Source organism: Somniosus microcephalus, chromosome 8 (genome assembly GCF_052327205.1).
Source record: "Somniosus microcephalus isolate GS21.2 chromosome 8, FLI_Smic_1.0, whole genome shotgun sequence".
NCBI classification, from domain to species: Eukaryota; Metazoa; Chordata; class Chondrichthyes; order Squaliformes; family Somniosidae; genus Somniosus; species Somniosus microcephalus.
Window position 1 is genome coordinate 141,074,207 of NC_140994.1, and position 16,768 is coordinate 141,090,974.

The window sequence follows — 16,768 nt, forward strand, 5'->3', positions numbered from 1 at the left end:
CGGTCAAATGGAACCTGACTGAGGGATGCCAAAGCAGCAGCCATGGAACTCAAAGAATGACCCTTAATCTGCCCATCTGGGCTTCTGTCCTGCAAGGCACTAGCAGTGTAGGATGTATTCAACCAGTCATTAGTTATCTTCTGCTTTGTCCTGGCTCCTTGCACCATAAGAAATGAATAACTACAGAGACCTCCTACATTGCTCTGTGCGAGAGTCCAATAACTTAGGGTTCAGTGAACGTCTGCACAAAGGGACATTTCAGTGCATGATACCTAGAAACCCTGGGCAGCAACTCAAAGGCTGCCGATGAGCAGGCTTTTGGTATAGTTCTGATGAACGGTCATTCGCCTGAAACCTTAACTCTGCTTCTCTCGTCACAGATGTTGTCTGACCGGCTGAGTGCTTCCAGTATTTTCTGTATTTATTTCAGATTTTCAGCAACTGCAGTATTTTGCTTTGGTATAGTCTGTTGGGGAAAAGGGGATTTAAGAGGGGTTTTGCTTTCAATTGCCATCCCCATTACAGCATGCTGGTCTGCTGGCTTTTCTCAAGATATTCCAGCAGTTCTTTTACTTGTCCCTTGAAAATAGACTTCCTATACTTCCTAGACTTGCTGCTCTTAACTCCACAGGAGCCAGTGCAGGGAGAAATACACCAAAAGCCTGAAATCTCACTGTCGAGTTCATGATCTGGATTGCTGCTCCCTGCTGTAGCACAGTAGCCTGCATTTGAGCTTTGATCAGAGCCAATAACAAAAAATATCTTCATCCATTTTAGCAACTGCCTGGAGCTGTGGAGCCCTTTAGGTGAACAAAAGCCAGTGGCATCGCATCTCAACTTCATGACATCCTTATTGATAAGTTAGTAGATTCAATCTGTCCATTAGCTTAGACTCTTACTTGGAAGACCTTGGGTTTATTTTCTGTGGGTGGACTTTCCATGCCAATTCAGAGTCAATTTTAAAATGCATGTTCCATTATGGACCTGTACATTTTGGAGCTAATAATTTGCATATGTCAATGACCATGTCCCATAAGGATTCAACCATAAAGAATCTTGGTTAAAAAACATCTGCTGTAGTCTATGTAAGATCCAGAAGGCGGCTTTCAGTCAAACAATGCATCCTCTGGCAATTAAGATTTTCCACCTTCCCCCACCACACCAGGGCAATCCCATTTCCAACCACTGCAAGAAAATGGGAACATTCTAAAGCACATCTTAGTGTCTCTCTTGCTAGTGGGGTTATAGTTGGCCCAGGTATCAGCAGGATCATGGCACTTACTGATTCTGCCAAGGCAATGGTGATACTAGAGTTCAATTGGTCGTGCAATGTTGTCCTGTGTGGTTACCCAACATATAGCCTAGGGCAGGGAGCAGCTTTTCCTCAAATATTTCTCCCCACAGCAAGAGCTTGTGGATATCTCAGAGGGAGGAGCTTCCAATGAAAATGAGACAAGTAGAGATGGGGGACTGTGTATATAAATCCAGGCTCATTTCAAGGTGTTTATTTTATGTAACGGTTTGGACACCTCCAAATGTCCCTCATGGGAGTATTTACACTTTGACTGGCCCCAATGGAGTATAGTCTGGTAACTAACAGAGAACTAGGTTGGTTTCAGCAGAACTGTCCAAGGACCCTTAAGCTGAAAAGGTCACGGCCCGAGACCGACAGATAGCTCTGTGGAGAGGTCAGGTGTAATCTGCCCTTACTTTACATAGAATTGATATTGATGAGCTCGAGGCACCAAGGGCTCTCAGTCAATCGATGTCCGTACTGTCTCAGCCAGAGGTCACAGCACTGTGGGAAGCCAGCATTTCCTCAACACCAATGAGCACCAGTGTGTATTCACCACTGGCTGACTGCTCATGGATGGATTTCCTGAACTCACTGTATTCATCTATCTTGCTCTGAATATGGAAAATAAATTGCAGGCATGCCACATGAATATGCTCTCTAAATCCAAGGTAAATTTAGCAAATAGCAGTACTGTTTGGGGGGGGAAAAAGCATTTTGTACAATGATCAAGAGGAATGATTGTGAATTGACTCTTTGGTAGATGTTGGCACAGACAAACTGACCCAATTGTAGCAGCACTCAAGTTTACTTTTGATACAAGCAAGATATCGCATGGGCCAGTGCCTACAGCACACCTCACGACTACAGCCTCTGTGCAGAGTATTAAATTCCAAATAGTGCCTGAGCGCTCATATACTAATGCTCTTATTTTGCCTGGCTTATTTGCTCATTATATGACTATGGGAAGTGTAGAGTTGATCACTGGTTTAACTATACAAGCTGAAAGAGGCACAGATTTACATCATTTATATTTGCCCTAAAAAGGAGAGCCTAATATGGTGCTTCTTGGTTTGGCTGGTGTTGAACGTATTGATACCTGGGAAACCTGGACAGGCCAGATACATTAACAGAGTAGTTGTGATCAACTCAAATATCTTAATTGGATTCAATGCAGTATAGAGGCTGGAGACTTCATCCCATAATTTTGGAAAGTTCCAAAGAAAAGCATTTAATGGAGTAAAAGTAGTAGCTTAGTGGCACAGGTCCTTGGGCTTTATATGATACAGAAATAGAAGAGGACATGTGGTACTGACCACTTGTGAAGTCATGATGTAAACGTGCATGCTCAGAATATCGGTTCTGGGGAAACCATCAAGCTAGGCTACACTCCTACTGCAGGTAGAGAAAGCAAAATGAAGAACTCACAGGTCAGCAAAATAAATTATCTTCATGGTCATTGTTCTTTGGTTACAACATGTTGACTGACATGTGTTACATTTATAGAACACATGGGATACTATACCTAAATAGTGACGGTGGGCGAGCTTTACTGAATGACTGATCCCAGGGACTACCAGCAATGCTAGAGTATATTGTTGTGCTCACCTGGTGTGCCAGTCCTCGATAGGATTGGTAGCGCTACCTACCAACCCTAATTTCAGTTGGTCACAAACACCATTGGCATTGGAACCCCAAATGAGACTGCTGCTGAAACAAACATCCATGAGGACAAGTTAGTTCAGTGACTCCTGCTCCAATTAGTGGCACCAGAGCCATGAAGATTCAATATAGGCAGGTCAAGGAGGTGCCACAGAATATTGATCATGAAATGTACTGTGGTAGAAAATGGGTTCACTCACCTCAAGTCAGGTTAGATAAAAAGGGGGAAAAAATCATAAAGATGATGTTTGGAATCTGAAAACTTTGGAGGACGAGTTAAGACAGTGTGGGGGCAGAGGGAGGAAGTCACAGCAGGTCAAAAAAGACTGCGCTCAAATAGGCAGGCCGAGCGAGGTAAAAAAAAAAAAAAAATTCCCACCAAGGGGATGAACACCGTGTGACACTGGAGGGGCCGGGGCAGAATCTTTATTTTATAATTTTGCTTGGTTAGAAGACAATGTTTGTGCTTTTAGGATTCCAATTGAGTTTAACCCACATTTTGGAATTCAGCTTTGGTGCAATTACTGGGTTACAGTCAAACAATTAGATTGTTTGTTGTATTTTTTTTTTAATGTGGTAACAGAAAAAGATACAATCATATTAGCAATAAAAGCAAACTGTAGTCTCTCACAGGGCATCACAATTCTTATACAGATCTTAATTGCATACTGAATAGGGAATGAACGTTAACTTACAATCTCATTGTGTCCTCATTTAAAAAATATATTAAAGCCTTCAATGTGATTAACATCCACTGATTCTGATGTTTCAAAGACCAACATAATTGAATGCCAATTGGTCAGTTTGCCATTTATCAATGCAGGTTTATTTACTGGTGGAAACACATCAAAAGCATTTAATTCTGAACACCACAAAGAGCGCCAAATAAAGCAACCTTTACTGTGGACAATTGATCACCTAGTCGTGCCCATGCCAGGACCTATAGACAGTAATCGATACACATGTCCTACAGTTACAAATTCGCTTCGGTTATTGATATTTTCTCTGGTTTATTGATGTCCATTGCACCTGTACATGGATCCCATGCCAGAGTGCCCCCTCACTGACCAATTTCTACTTGTATGATCGCATCACCCAGGGGTGTAACAACAGTACCCTCTTGTGATCGGAACTGTCTTTTGCATATACCATGATCTTTTCAAAGGCAGACCAAGGAAACGCCTGGTAAGATGAGGTTGGGTACAAATCCTTATGCTACTTTATTTCACAGCAAGTGAAGAGAGAGCAACAGAAGGAGACTGCATGGTGGTGAGCAACTCGGTCCTCGATTTACCCTCCTCAAGCCTAGAGGGCAGGGCAATAATGTTGCCCTCAAAGGTTCTGCAGTCAAAGGGTTAGTAAAGGGTCTAAGCTGTTGGCACCAGTTTTCTCCTCCACCAGTCAGGATGAAGGAAAAGGAGCCAGGATACTTGCTACCATGCACACTCCTGCTCCAGCTACAAGGATGGTAGAAGGACAGTGATTACTTTTCGCAACGCCCGATTTTCGGCAATCGTGCAATTGGCCGATCCAATCAATACAAGATCAAATAATAACAGCACTACAGCTTCAACACTTCACTGATCTTTCACAGAAATCCTATTACAGGAGAAGGTAACTAGGCATTGCCTAACCCAGGCTCAAATGCAGGCCACAGAGAGGATAAACATTTCCTCTGCTAAATATTACAAGTCTGATTTTCCATGTTTAGATAGAAAAATGGGCAATTGCAGAGTGTCATTATCAAAATATCGAAGAATCATGTAATAAAGGAAGCACGTCAGTCACCATAAACTAATGGCTATTATAGGGGATCCTTGGCCCTTTGCACACCATAGGCAAGGCTGTAATGTATATACCTTTAAGGGGGGGGGAACTACTTTTTACAACTCATGTATACTGTAGTACCGGCAGGGACCACACCTGTATATAGCACTGAGTAGTAATCTGTAGAGTCAGTTCCAGAGTGAGCCGCATTGAGTAAACACCTGTTGTACCGTTCTCCTGCAGTCTGTGTCTTACTACTGACAGACACAACATTGGCGACGAGGCAAATTCGATCCTACCTGCAACTCTGCATCACCTCCCAGGGATTCGTTCCTGGAGACCAGTAGATTGGAGGTCAAGGCCAGAGACACGGGCGTCGACCACGGGCAACTGCCCAGTCATCCAGCAGAGATTCGAGAATTGCGGGGGAGGCTGTTGAGAACCAGGCTTGGCTTTCCAGTCGCGGTGGTCCAGCGAAACGGGTTGGCAACAGGTAGTGCGCAGACCCTTCCCGCACAGCGGCGGGCTAGAGCCCGACCGAGCAGCACAGCAAAGGGCCGAGCAGCGTCGACAGGAGAGAGAGGGCAGAGCGCACAGGGTGCAGCCGGTGTTCAGGGGCCGAGCAGCGTCAAGGAGAGGGAGAGAGACGCGCAGAAACCCGCGAGGCGCTACCATTGCCACGAGGACCGCCGAGAGCGGCGTTGGCAGCAGCGGGGGAGGAAGGAAAGCGCGGGAGACGCCATTTTAAACCACACACAAAATGCCGAAGAGTGGCAGTATCACCGCATTTGACAATGAAGTCGAAGATTGGACTACATATGTCGAACGAATAGGTGTACTGCAAGGCAAATGAGGTGTCAGATGACAAAAAAGCGCCGGTATTGTTAAATTTAATGGGTGCAAAGACGTATGGCTTATTACGAAATCTAGTAACCCCAGCGAAGCCAGTGGAAGTGTGTTTTGGAGATAGTGACGATACTACAGGAACATTTAAACCCCACACCGCTGCTGATAGCAGAAGGATTCAAGTTTCACAAACGGAACCAGCATAAGGATGAAAGCAATGCTAAATATTTAACAGAACTGCGCAAACTAATCGAAACACTGCCAATTTGGAACGGGACTGGCAGATACCTTAAGGGACAAGTTTGTGTGTGGGCTTCAAAGTGAAGGAACCCAGAAACGGCTTTTATCTGAAAAGGACCTTACGCTGGACAAGGCTTTCAGCATTGCGGTATCATATGAAGCAGCAGCACGGGGCGCTGCAGAGATACAACAGAGACCGCAAGAATATGGCACAAACGAAATGTCATACAGAACAGAGAAGTGCTATCGCTGCGGCAGAACAACACACGACCACAATGATTGCTGGTTCAAAGACAAAGTGTGCAGACAGTGTGGAAAAGTAGGACACATAGCACGAGTCTGCAGGTCGGGAAAGAAAACCAGCAATAATAAATCTCCAAAAGAAAAGTACAAGGTGGTACATAAGGTGACGGAGAATAGTTCAGACGAACAAGAGTGATACCGACTCTGAAAACAGGGAGCTGAGTTGTCTGAAACTACATAATGTGATCAAAACGGAGGATCACCGAACCATTTGGGTCACTCAAGATAGCAGGAGTCCAGGTAAAAATGGAATTGGACACAGGATCAGCCCTAACAGTCATAAACCGACGGGACTACGAGCGGCTATTCTCACACATACCCTTGAGACACAAAAATTATTTTGAAGACGTACACGGGGCAAAAAGTCTACCCCAAAGGAAAAATAAGGGTGACCGTTGCATAGAACGGTAAGGAAACACCAAAACTAGACCTATATGTATTGCAAGATGGAGGACCACCATTACTGGGACGTGAATGGATCCGGAAAATACAGCTGGATTGGCATTCCATACAAGCACTGACTGTGGCTGCCAAAAAGGGTGACGACGTCACACCTGGGCGACTGTCAAAGATCCTAACCGACGTGCAAGGTTCCAGCAAGGACTCAGAACACTAAAAGGCATGACAGCAACAATTTTTAAAAAAATCGAAGAAAACGCAAGCCCCATATTTTTTAATTTTTTTTTTTTTTTTTTTTTTTTTTTTTTTAAGGCCAGACCAGTACCTTATGCGATCCGCCCAGCTGTCGAAGCAGAGCTGGAGAGTTTGGAATGTTCAGGAGTACTGTCCAAGGTAGACTGGAGCGAGTGGGCTACACCCATCATCCCTGTGATGAAAAAGTCGTTGAGCAGCACGCCTGGGGAACCAAGGAAGGTTCACATCTGTGGGGACTTTAAGGTAACAGTGAACCCAGTCCTTCACACCGTGCAATATCCACTTCCGCGGATTGAAGATATTTTCGCCTCGCTATCTGGAGGGAAACGCTTCACTAAGATTGATCTGGCCCAGGCGTATCTGCAAATGGAGGTAGAAGAAGCATCAAAAAAATACCTCACAATCAACACCCATAAAGGTCTCTACCAATACAACCGGCTGGTATTCGGGGTAGCATCAGCTCTGGCTATTTGGCAGAGGGCAATGGAACAAGTCCTGCAAGGGACCCCAGGGACCCAGTGTTATTTGGACGACATCCTGGTCACGGGCGAAAATGACAGTGATCACCTTGCCAACCTGGAGCAGGTGCTCACTAGATTGCAGGCGTATAGGCTCCGAGCTAACCGCCCCAAATGCGAGTTTTTAAAAAAACACATCTCGTATTGTGGCCACGTTATCGATAAAGAGGGGTTACGTAAGTCCCCAGAAAATATTGAGGCAGTAGTCAAGGCTCCAGCACCGGAAAATGTGTCACAACTGAGGTCGTTCCTCGGGCTGGTAAACTACTACCATAAGTTCTTGCCAAATTTGTCTACAATACTACACCCACTGAACACCCTACTGCAAACTGGCGTGCCATGGAAGTGGAGTGACGAATGTAAACGAGCTTTCCAGAAGAGCAAAACACTAATCACATCAAAAGAGGTATTGGCCCATTTCAACCCAGCACTACCAATTCGGTTGGCGTGTGATGCGTCACCCTACGGCATTGGAGCGGTGCTGTCGCACAAATTCTCGGACGGCTCAGAGAGGCCAATAGCCTTTGCGTCACGATCACTAACCTCAGCCGAGCGTAACTACGCCCAGATTGACAGGGAGGCCCTCAGCCTAGTGCGGGGAGTGAAAAAGTTCAATCACTATCTGCACGGGCAGAAATTCACCTTGCTGACTGACCACCAGCCTCGTCTCCATTTTTAATCCGAAGAAGGGCGTTCCGGTGATGACTGTGCAACGACTACAAAGATGGTCACTCTTTCTAGGGGCGCACCACTATGAGATTGAATATAAAGGGCACGAAACAGCATGGAAATGCTGATGGGCTATCACGCCTGCCACTGCCTACTGCGGAGGAAGCACCAGCAGTGGATCCTGTCGAAATATTTCATTCGACTATAGTTGAATACCTACCGGTAACTAACGCTCGTATAGAAAAGGAGACCCGAAATGACCCGACACTGTCTCGGGCATATGATTTGACGGTGAAGGGATGGCCAGCACATGGCAACTCACTGTTGCCAGCATTCTCGACAAGAGGAGAACAGCTGTCAGTGTGCCGGGGGACCTTGATGTGTGGATCCCGAGTGGTAATTCCACCCAAGTTAAGGGATAGAGTGCTCAATGAGCTTCATGAGGGTCATCTGGGAGGGGTAAAAATGAAAAGCCTTGCCAGGGCTTATGTGTGGTGGCCGGGAATCGATAAACAAATCGAGGACCTGACCAAGAGTTGCTCAGGATGCCAGAAAGTCCAAAATGCACCACCACATGCCCCTCTACACCCATGGGAGTGGCCCTCATCTCCATGGCAACGGGTACATATTGATTTTGCTGGTCCATTCATGGACTCAATGTTCTTAATAGCCGTGGATGCGCACTCGAAATGGCCTGAGGTCATCAAAATGTCCTCCACCACCACGGAGAAAACTATTGCAGTCCTACGGACCATTTTTGCCAGGAACGGCTTGCCAGAACAGATTTGCTCCGATAACGGACCACAGTTTGTGTCCAAAGAGTTCCGGAGGTTTATGCAAGAATGGGGTAAGGCATTACACATCCGCCCTGTATCATCCAGCCACAAATGGATTGGCTGAGAGGTTCGTACAAACCTTTAAGGCGGCAATAAAGGCTATGTACAATGACAACATTCCGCTGCAGCAGAAGGTGGACAATTTCCTGTTCACCTACCGGAATGTGACACATGCAGTCACCAACCAGGCCCCGGCCATGATGTTCTTTAACCGAAGGTTAAGATCGCGCCTGGATTTGCTCAGACCAAACGTACGAAGAGATGTTGAGAGTAAGCAATTCCAGCACATCCATGAGAAGCCAACAAGGAGCTTCAATGTAGGGCAACCAGTCTTGGCCCACGACTACCGAACAGAAAAATGGCAGCCAGGAACGATATGCACACGGCAGGGCCCACTAATGTACACAGTGGACATTGGGGAGAACATCGTGAGACGCCATGCTGACCAGATCCTAGAGTCACAGGAACAAGTCAACCCCATGCCTCGCCCATACGTACCTGGTGAGGAACCAGACGTACAGGTCGCATCTACCCCAGAAACAGTAGCATCGGAAGCTGATGACCCAACCGACGACAGGGTGCCAGAATCACCTCCGCACCAAGAGCGAGACACTCGGGAAAGGCACTATCCAGAAAGGATCAGGAAGCCTCCCCAAAGACTGAATATATAAATGGACTATTTTCAGCTAACGTTGTATGTTAAAAGTGTTAATTGCAATTAGTTTGATATTTAATTGTTAAATGTGTGTTATGGTACTGTTAATCTAAAAGGGGAGGAATTGTAATGTATATACCTTTAAGGGGGGAACTACTTTTTACAGCTCATGTATACTGTAGTACTGGCAGTGACCACACCTGTATATAGCACTGAGTAGTAATCTGTAGAGTCAGTTCCAGAGTGAGCCACGTTGAGTAAACACCTGTTGTACCATTCTCCTGCAGTCTGTGTCTTACTACTGACAGACACAACAAAGGCCACTAGTTTTTCAAAAATGGATGGAATCACTACATGCAATCCCCAAACCACCAGTAAAACTGACTCAATACCATCTAATAAAAAAGAAAATTTGACTTGTTTATTCAGAGTAAAGCAGTGGTGCTGGTCACAAATAAATAACTCTAGGGTGGTGTCAATCCAGTTCAGAGATGGTGTGGACCCACACCATATACGTAACTGCCCATAATTGAATACTGTGCAACAGTGAATTGAAAAAAAAAAATCACACTGGAACAGTTCAAAGGAAGCATTACCTTCAGCTAACCCACATTAGATCCACAAAGTGCTGAATGCAAGCTGTGTAAAAATGTTTCACTCCCAGCATCTCACCTTCGAGCACAAGTTTCATCTCCAAAAAAACAGTAAAAACCCCATGTAGAACTTTGGTGTTTAAACTAACACACACTTTACCACATGGATAAAAAAATCACCACTACAGACTGGGCTTTGCAGTCCAGGCCAGGCCAAGTCTGTCCCTCAGCGAAAGTGCTTCACCAACAGGTCAAACACTGCAGACGAGAATTTCAGCCTCAGTGAGAAGCTAAACAGATGCCATCACTGAAAAGCTCATTAATGGAGGGAAGGAAGGAAGGAAAGAAAGATTTAACGAGGCTAGTTTTAAAGAGGGGCTGTGAAGGGATCCTAGGGGACCAATCAGATTGCTGTATTTCTTTAATTATTGACTTCCTAGCACAATTTATGTTTCTGTATACGAATTTGAACATGCTTTCTGCAACAATGGCACTCTTCTTTTGGATAGTCGACATTGCCTTACGGAAGTTAGGACGGGGTCCCCAGGAGCGTTTCAGTATTTTTGGGCATCAATATTTGCAGTGGGCCATGCAAAAAAAATCCCAGAGGAAATTTCAAAACCACTGCCGTACACGGTCGACTGCATGCCAGCTTTAATGAAGAGAGCAAGTTGTCAAAATAACTGCTTTATATTAAAATGCTTCAAGCCTTCCAACTTCACTACTTTAGAAGTAAAGATTATTTGAAGGAAGATGGCTCATTATCACACACAAGAATGCATGCATGTGGAAAACCACGCTCAATGTATACAAAGTGTGCGAATACTCGACGACAACACAACAGGATAAAATGGCAAGGTTGAGAGGTGATTAGAAAGTAAAAATGTGAAAAGGCAGATAAATCCATCTCTCTCCTCTCCAACCTGACATACCAGCATCAGAAACCTTCCGGGAAATACAACTCACCCACGTGCCTCACCATCGACAATAGGAGTTACCAAACGTGAACAGATTACTTAGTCATTCGCTTGACTGCTGAACAGTGCAGGGACACCCAGGTGTGTCATTTTGGAAAGAGTGATGTCACTTCTCTCCATCATAGACAACTACAAGTCAGTCCATAGATTCAATTCTGACCACTTCAAAAAAAGAAATCCAAAAAGATAAGTGCTTTCTATTTTAAGTTGGACAAGCAAGCAGCGCACCGGACAGCACCAATTGGTTGTGCTCAGTGGCCTGGGTAACTGCTATTCTACTGTGAAGGTGCCGAGTTTATACTCGGCCTTTACCTATGGAGACGTGCACGATTCTCAAAGCAGGGTGGGTCTGACCGCAGGATAAAGCAGCGGTAGTGGAAAAAACACTTGCACACAAGACACACCACACTGTACCGCGCGCATAGCAAAATACAAGGCTAGAGCTGTTGTGCATGGTTCTCTTACCAGGTTAATATTAAAGGCCTTACAAGCCAGGTCATCCAAACTCTGTTTCTGTAGCTGCTCCGTGATGACAGTTACCATGGTAACCTTCCTGCCTTTCTTTGCGTGCTGTGAAAAAGCAACCGTGCTCTTCCTTCTGCAACGCCCGTCCCTTCACTCTGCCATGTTCCTTGTTCCAGTGGGTTCATTGGGAGGTAGTCATCTTAGATTTATGATGCAAGACACAGTGGTACTTTCTTAATCCATTCTTTTAATTGCCCTGTGTAAAGGAGGGGGTGGGGTAAATATTCACATCAATTTCTAAAATACAATTAAATCAACATACAGGGAGCTGCCACAGACAAATATAATGAGTTCAAAGGTCCCTTCAAGTCTTCTGGAGCATAGAAAGATGTACAGAATTAACAGACACCAAGTCAGATGGTTCTCCCCATAATCTTGACGTATACTCCAGCAACCCTGGTTCAACAAGTGGTAGTTAGTTAAGGGGAAGGGAATTTAGGAGAGTACTTTCCCCTCAAAAATAGATCAGGGGTGGGGGTACAAAAGTACTTTGATAGCTCAAATATATAACATATACTCTTTATAGAATTGTTAATGTTGTGCCTTCACAGAGACCTGCCACTGGGGTCCGAGCCACTCCAAGGTGTCAGTTACATGATAAAGAACTTCCATTTAAACAGCGCCTTGCACATCAGGTCTCCAAAAAAGTAATCACTGCTGTAACGCAGGGAAATGTGGCAGCCAATCTACACAAGGTCTCATGACATGCATTCTGGTGCCAGGAGCATAGAAAGACTTGAAGAAATTGTACAGAGTTATTAGACACCAAGTCAGGTGATGTGGTGACACAAACAGCAATGATAAGTGATCAGATAATCCTTTTATGTGGTGTTGGTCGAGAGATCAATACTGGCCAAAGCACCAAGAGAACTGCGCTGTTCTTCAAATAGTGTCATGGGATATTTTATATCCTGTGAAAAGGCAAAAGGGGTTTTGATTTAATGCCCCAGCACCTCCCAACACTAAATAGATTATATGATCAAGTCTCTGCAGGATTGGAACCCCTGACCTTCTGACTCGGGTGAGAGTGCTACCGCTGAGCCACCACTGACACCAGGAAGGGGCTAAACGAATCCTGGAGCAGTTCCATTACTTTAAATGGAGTTCAGCACTTTAAAGCAGCCTAGAAGCCGATTTAAGGCTGGCTGCCTAACCTCAACAAAGCACACCAATGGAGTACGGTGAGTAAAATAGTGTAGTAGTTATGGTACTGCACTAGAAATCCCACAATGGCAAGTTGTGAAATCTGGTAGTGTGTGTGTGTGTGTGTGTGTGTGTGTGTGTGTGTGTGTGTGTGTGTGTGTGTGTGTGTGGCGAGAGAAAAATATACAAACCAGAAGAGGTGCCAAATTACTGTAAAAATTTAACTGGTTCACTAATGTCCTTCAGGGAAGGGAGCCTAACCTGGCCTGCACACGACTAGTCCACATTATGTGGCTGTCTCTTACTGCCCTCTGACGTGACCCAGTAATCCGTTCAGTTGTACAGGGATAGGCAACAAACACCAGGGTCACCCACATTCCATAAACAAAAAGTGTTGCCAGCTGGTTGAGTTCCCCTGGATTTTCCCTCCCTCATTACACTGAATCTGTGTTTCTGCATCCAAGAAACAGAGTTCCATTGGACTTGGAAAGCAATATGTGAAGCTACATGGAGTGTCCAGTTTAAGTTTAATCGAGTGTTGACGTGCAGCTACAGCAGCCTTTTGCGTTCTTGACAAAGAGGCTCCAGCTTAAGCGCCAACTTCAGTAGTCGGAGGCTGCTACACAGGTTGGCCTGAAAGCCGCAATTGTTCTTCCACAAATATTGGATCCATGTTTTACAAACACAAAATAGAATTCAGGGAACAAACTTGATATAAATCCTAAATGATCATTACTGGCGAGACAGCTCTTTCAAATCTTTAAAATGACAGTTGAATAACTGCAAGTTAAATTTTCAGCCAGTTTTATTCAAATAGGTGGTATTTACATTTTATTTGTTTACTTGGATCGTGTTCTGAATTTGTTAGAATCAAGTTACATATACTTCAATAACAGCATTCTCTCTATTCTTACACAAATGCCAGAATGTTTTTGACAAGGAACAGATGGTTCAATTGCAAATGCCTATTTGGGAATCAACTTCTCGACATTGCTCTGAAGCAAAAGCTCATGCAGGCAGGGTGCAGGAGACTGATCAGTATCCAATTTCAGTCACAATTTAACCAAGTTCCCACAATTTACCGAAGCCATTTTTTTAATTTTTTTTTTTTAAAGCCTACTTTTTAAATGTATTTTTTTTACACTCAGACAAAAGGATACTCGTGCTGGAGAATGGAACATTTCCTCCATTTGTGGCATCCTGCGTCAGCACTTAGCTTTCCATAGCAGGTACAACATGGTTAGGTACAGACCAAAATGCCTGGCACTCTGCCCAACCGTCTTCCCCAGTCCCAAGAGGGCCTTCCCTTGTTGCATTAAGTGTGAAATTGTTCCATTTGCTATACCAACTTTCCAGTGGCCGGAGACAGATTGCTCATAAGTGTCAGGTTTTGCGCTGTGGGCCCATGTCCATCAGCTGAATTAAGACTGCTCAAACTCATTTCACATTAGAACTTTACAACCAACAGATTTTCATGCCAGTCAGATAGAACTGGATTGGAGCCCAAGTCCCAGAACTGAGAGGACAGTGTCTAACCCACTTCATCATCCAATCTGCCTGAAATGCAACCTTAAAATCAACCACAGCAGTTGAACTGGCGAGTAAACCTTCTGCACTGGTCGGAGAAGGCAGAATAGGAATTGGTGTGTTTTAATAAAAAAATATTCCTTTCCCCTCCCCGCAAAAGCACACACACTTTCATCCAGATCAGATCAGATCAAGTGTGGACTGGTTTCATACTCGAGCCCCAGAAGTGAAGGCAGTAACCCTGAAGTAAATCGGGAATTTCAAGACATGGTTCAAAAATCTCGATCCAGACCGGGCCCACTCGCCCACATTCTTGCCCAAGAGAACGGACAAGCACGGTACATGAACACCAGATTGAAGCCAGCAAATCAGTACTGCATGTACCTGGGTTAGAAACAAGAGCATGACCTCCCCATCCTGCAAAATAAAACAAGGGTAAAAATGCACTTCAGTACCAAATCCCAACAAACAAAAAATTTTTCCTATGCAAGAGGAAGTTTATGTTCAAAATTAAATAAATACCACAGTATTATTGAAACTCTGTCTTTATCGGTCAGTACAATGAGGTCCATTGATGTTTCTTTGTAAACATGGGATTGAAAGAAAGACACCTGGTGTAAGAGCTTCAGCAAGGGAATGGAAATAGCAATCAGCATTTACCTGGACTACAGAGCGGAGGTTAGCAAATACGACAGTAAATTTTACCAATAACCAACTAGAAATCCTACCACACTCTTGGTTATACTGGAGGAAAGGAAGCAAGAGACATGGTTAAAGTTTAAGATTGTAAAAAAAAAAAACTCTTAATAAATTGTGTGACGTAATCACAAGAGGGCACAGACTAAAACTTAGAAGAGGAAAAAAAGTGAATGGTTGGAGCAGTGAAGTGACATGGCAGACTAAACTACTTCACGGAGGGGGTGCGGTCTGTTGGCTATCCATCTCTACCATCTTTTAAAAAAATGGGAGCCAGATAGGGTTTTCTCCAAAGGAAGCGGTTGAAGGAATAGGAGATGTTTTGAAACCTGGGCCTGCTAGCCAGTTGGACCACAATAATCTCTTCCTGTCCGCCACATTAAAAACTGCATGCTTCATTCATTTATTTTAGAAGTATGATGAAACAGCCACACTAAGTAGAGGTACGAAAGGGTGATGAAACTGGCAGGCAGGTAGCATCTGGAAGTGCAAAGCATTGCACAGCTGGACTAAAATTGCTTTTACTCCCTAGAGCGCATGCCCATCCAAAGCAGAGAGGACCCGATTTCACTCAGTAATGTAGCCGAGTGCTGCTACTACAAGCCCTTTACGCTTTCTGCAGTACACTGCACAGTGAAGCTATGAATAATTATGCAAGCCCAAGCACCAGACCCATTTGTCCTTAGTAATGGAGTTCTCTACTGCACACCATGAACACTTAAAAGATCATTGTCCAAGTGTTGCGAGGTTACTGCCACTCATGATCCGAAGAGAAAGCAGTCTGCCATCAATGCAGAGCATAGATTTATGTAATAAATAGCTCCTGGACCATGATATTCAATGGACTGGATAATGGGAATCATGTGATAAAACAGTTAGTACCACAGTGTTGCTCAATCCAAGAGATAGTTACAGTGTATCATATTTTTGAACTGCTAAATTGGGAAAGATCACAATTTTATTTAAATTTGAGAAGCTAAAACTATTTTCTTCACATACTAAACCACAAGCCCAATAACTGATATCTTGAGTGTTCTGAAGTCACACCCTGTGAGGTTATAATGGCACTGCATCATATTACCATCCAGTCCATTACACTTTCACTGCTATTCAAATTTTTTAATTTTTTTTTATAAATGTTGAAAGGTAGAAGATTTTTCTGCATTTGTTGGGTGACCTATTCCCAAACCTCAGCTAATGCGACTTTTCAGCCAGCTCCTGGAGGCATGTAACAGGAGTCCAGTAACAACTTCATGTTGTATAGTTTGCACGCAGGCAGACATGATAACTCTTAAGTGGGGGGTGTTGGGGTGGCACTATTCAGAGGATTGCTGATCATTTCAGTGCCAAGATGTACAAAACTTAAGTACATTCCAGGAAACTGTTGGCTATGATATTTGCCTTGTAGGCTGACCTTTAATGTGCACACAACAGCATTACTTGCGTTGGTCAATATTTAACATGCCTCAAGTCCTCTCAATAGTCACTCTCTTGCACCAATAATGAACTGATGACTTACCTCTACCACCTTTATCCAACCGTGATGCTCTGCACTACAGGCCATGGTCCTCCGCCCAAGTGCCTGAATTTAAAAATACAGGTAGTATCTATTGTAACACTTGTGGAGAAATAATAGTAAATAAAATGAAGTTTTTTTGTAATGGAAGAGTCACAAAACCAGCTTTGTGCAATATAAACAAATCTTTACAAGATATGCTTCTGACCCATCCTTTGCGTGTAATAAATGGGTCAGGTCATGGCAAGTAGATAAAATATTTTTAACTTGAGGCAATCATGCACTAGTAACCACTCTAGAGTCAACCTTACTCATGGGAGGAGTTCATTACTGCTTCCCATGTCATT

The 16,768-nt window shown here is 44.1% G+C and overlaps 1 protein-coding gene across 6 annotated transcripts in view; it reads right to left on the reverse strand.

The window, feature by feature from the left end:
* Positions 1-16,518, reverse strand: part of fam53c (family with sequence similarity 53 member C) — a 94,376-nt gene extending 77,858 nt beyond the window's left edge. The window contains exons 1-3 of one of the 6 annotated variants that reach the window (XM_085995181.1): positions 16,425-16,511; positions 14,594-14,626; positions 11,480-11,735 (exon numbers count right to left, since the gene is read on the reverse strand). In XM_085995181.1, coding sequence (XP_085851307.1) covers positions 11,480-11,557 — 78 coding nt within the window. In that variant the 5' untranslated portion in view covers positions 11,558-11,735; positions 14,594-14,626; positions 16,425-16,511. Of the gene's footprint in view, positions 1-11,479; positions 11,736-14,593; positions 14,627-14,731; positions 14,953-16,424 lie in introns of those variants that run through there. The other 5 variants (XM_085995180.1, XM_085995178.1, XM_085995182.1 and 2 more) reach the window with 5 other exon arrangements.
* Between the last annotated feature and the right edge of the window lie 250 nt (positions 16,519-16,768).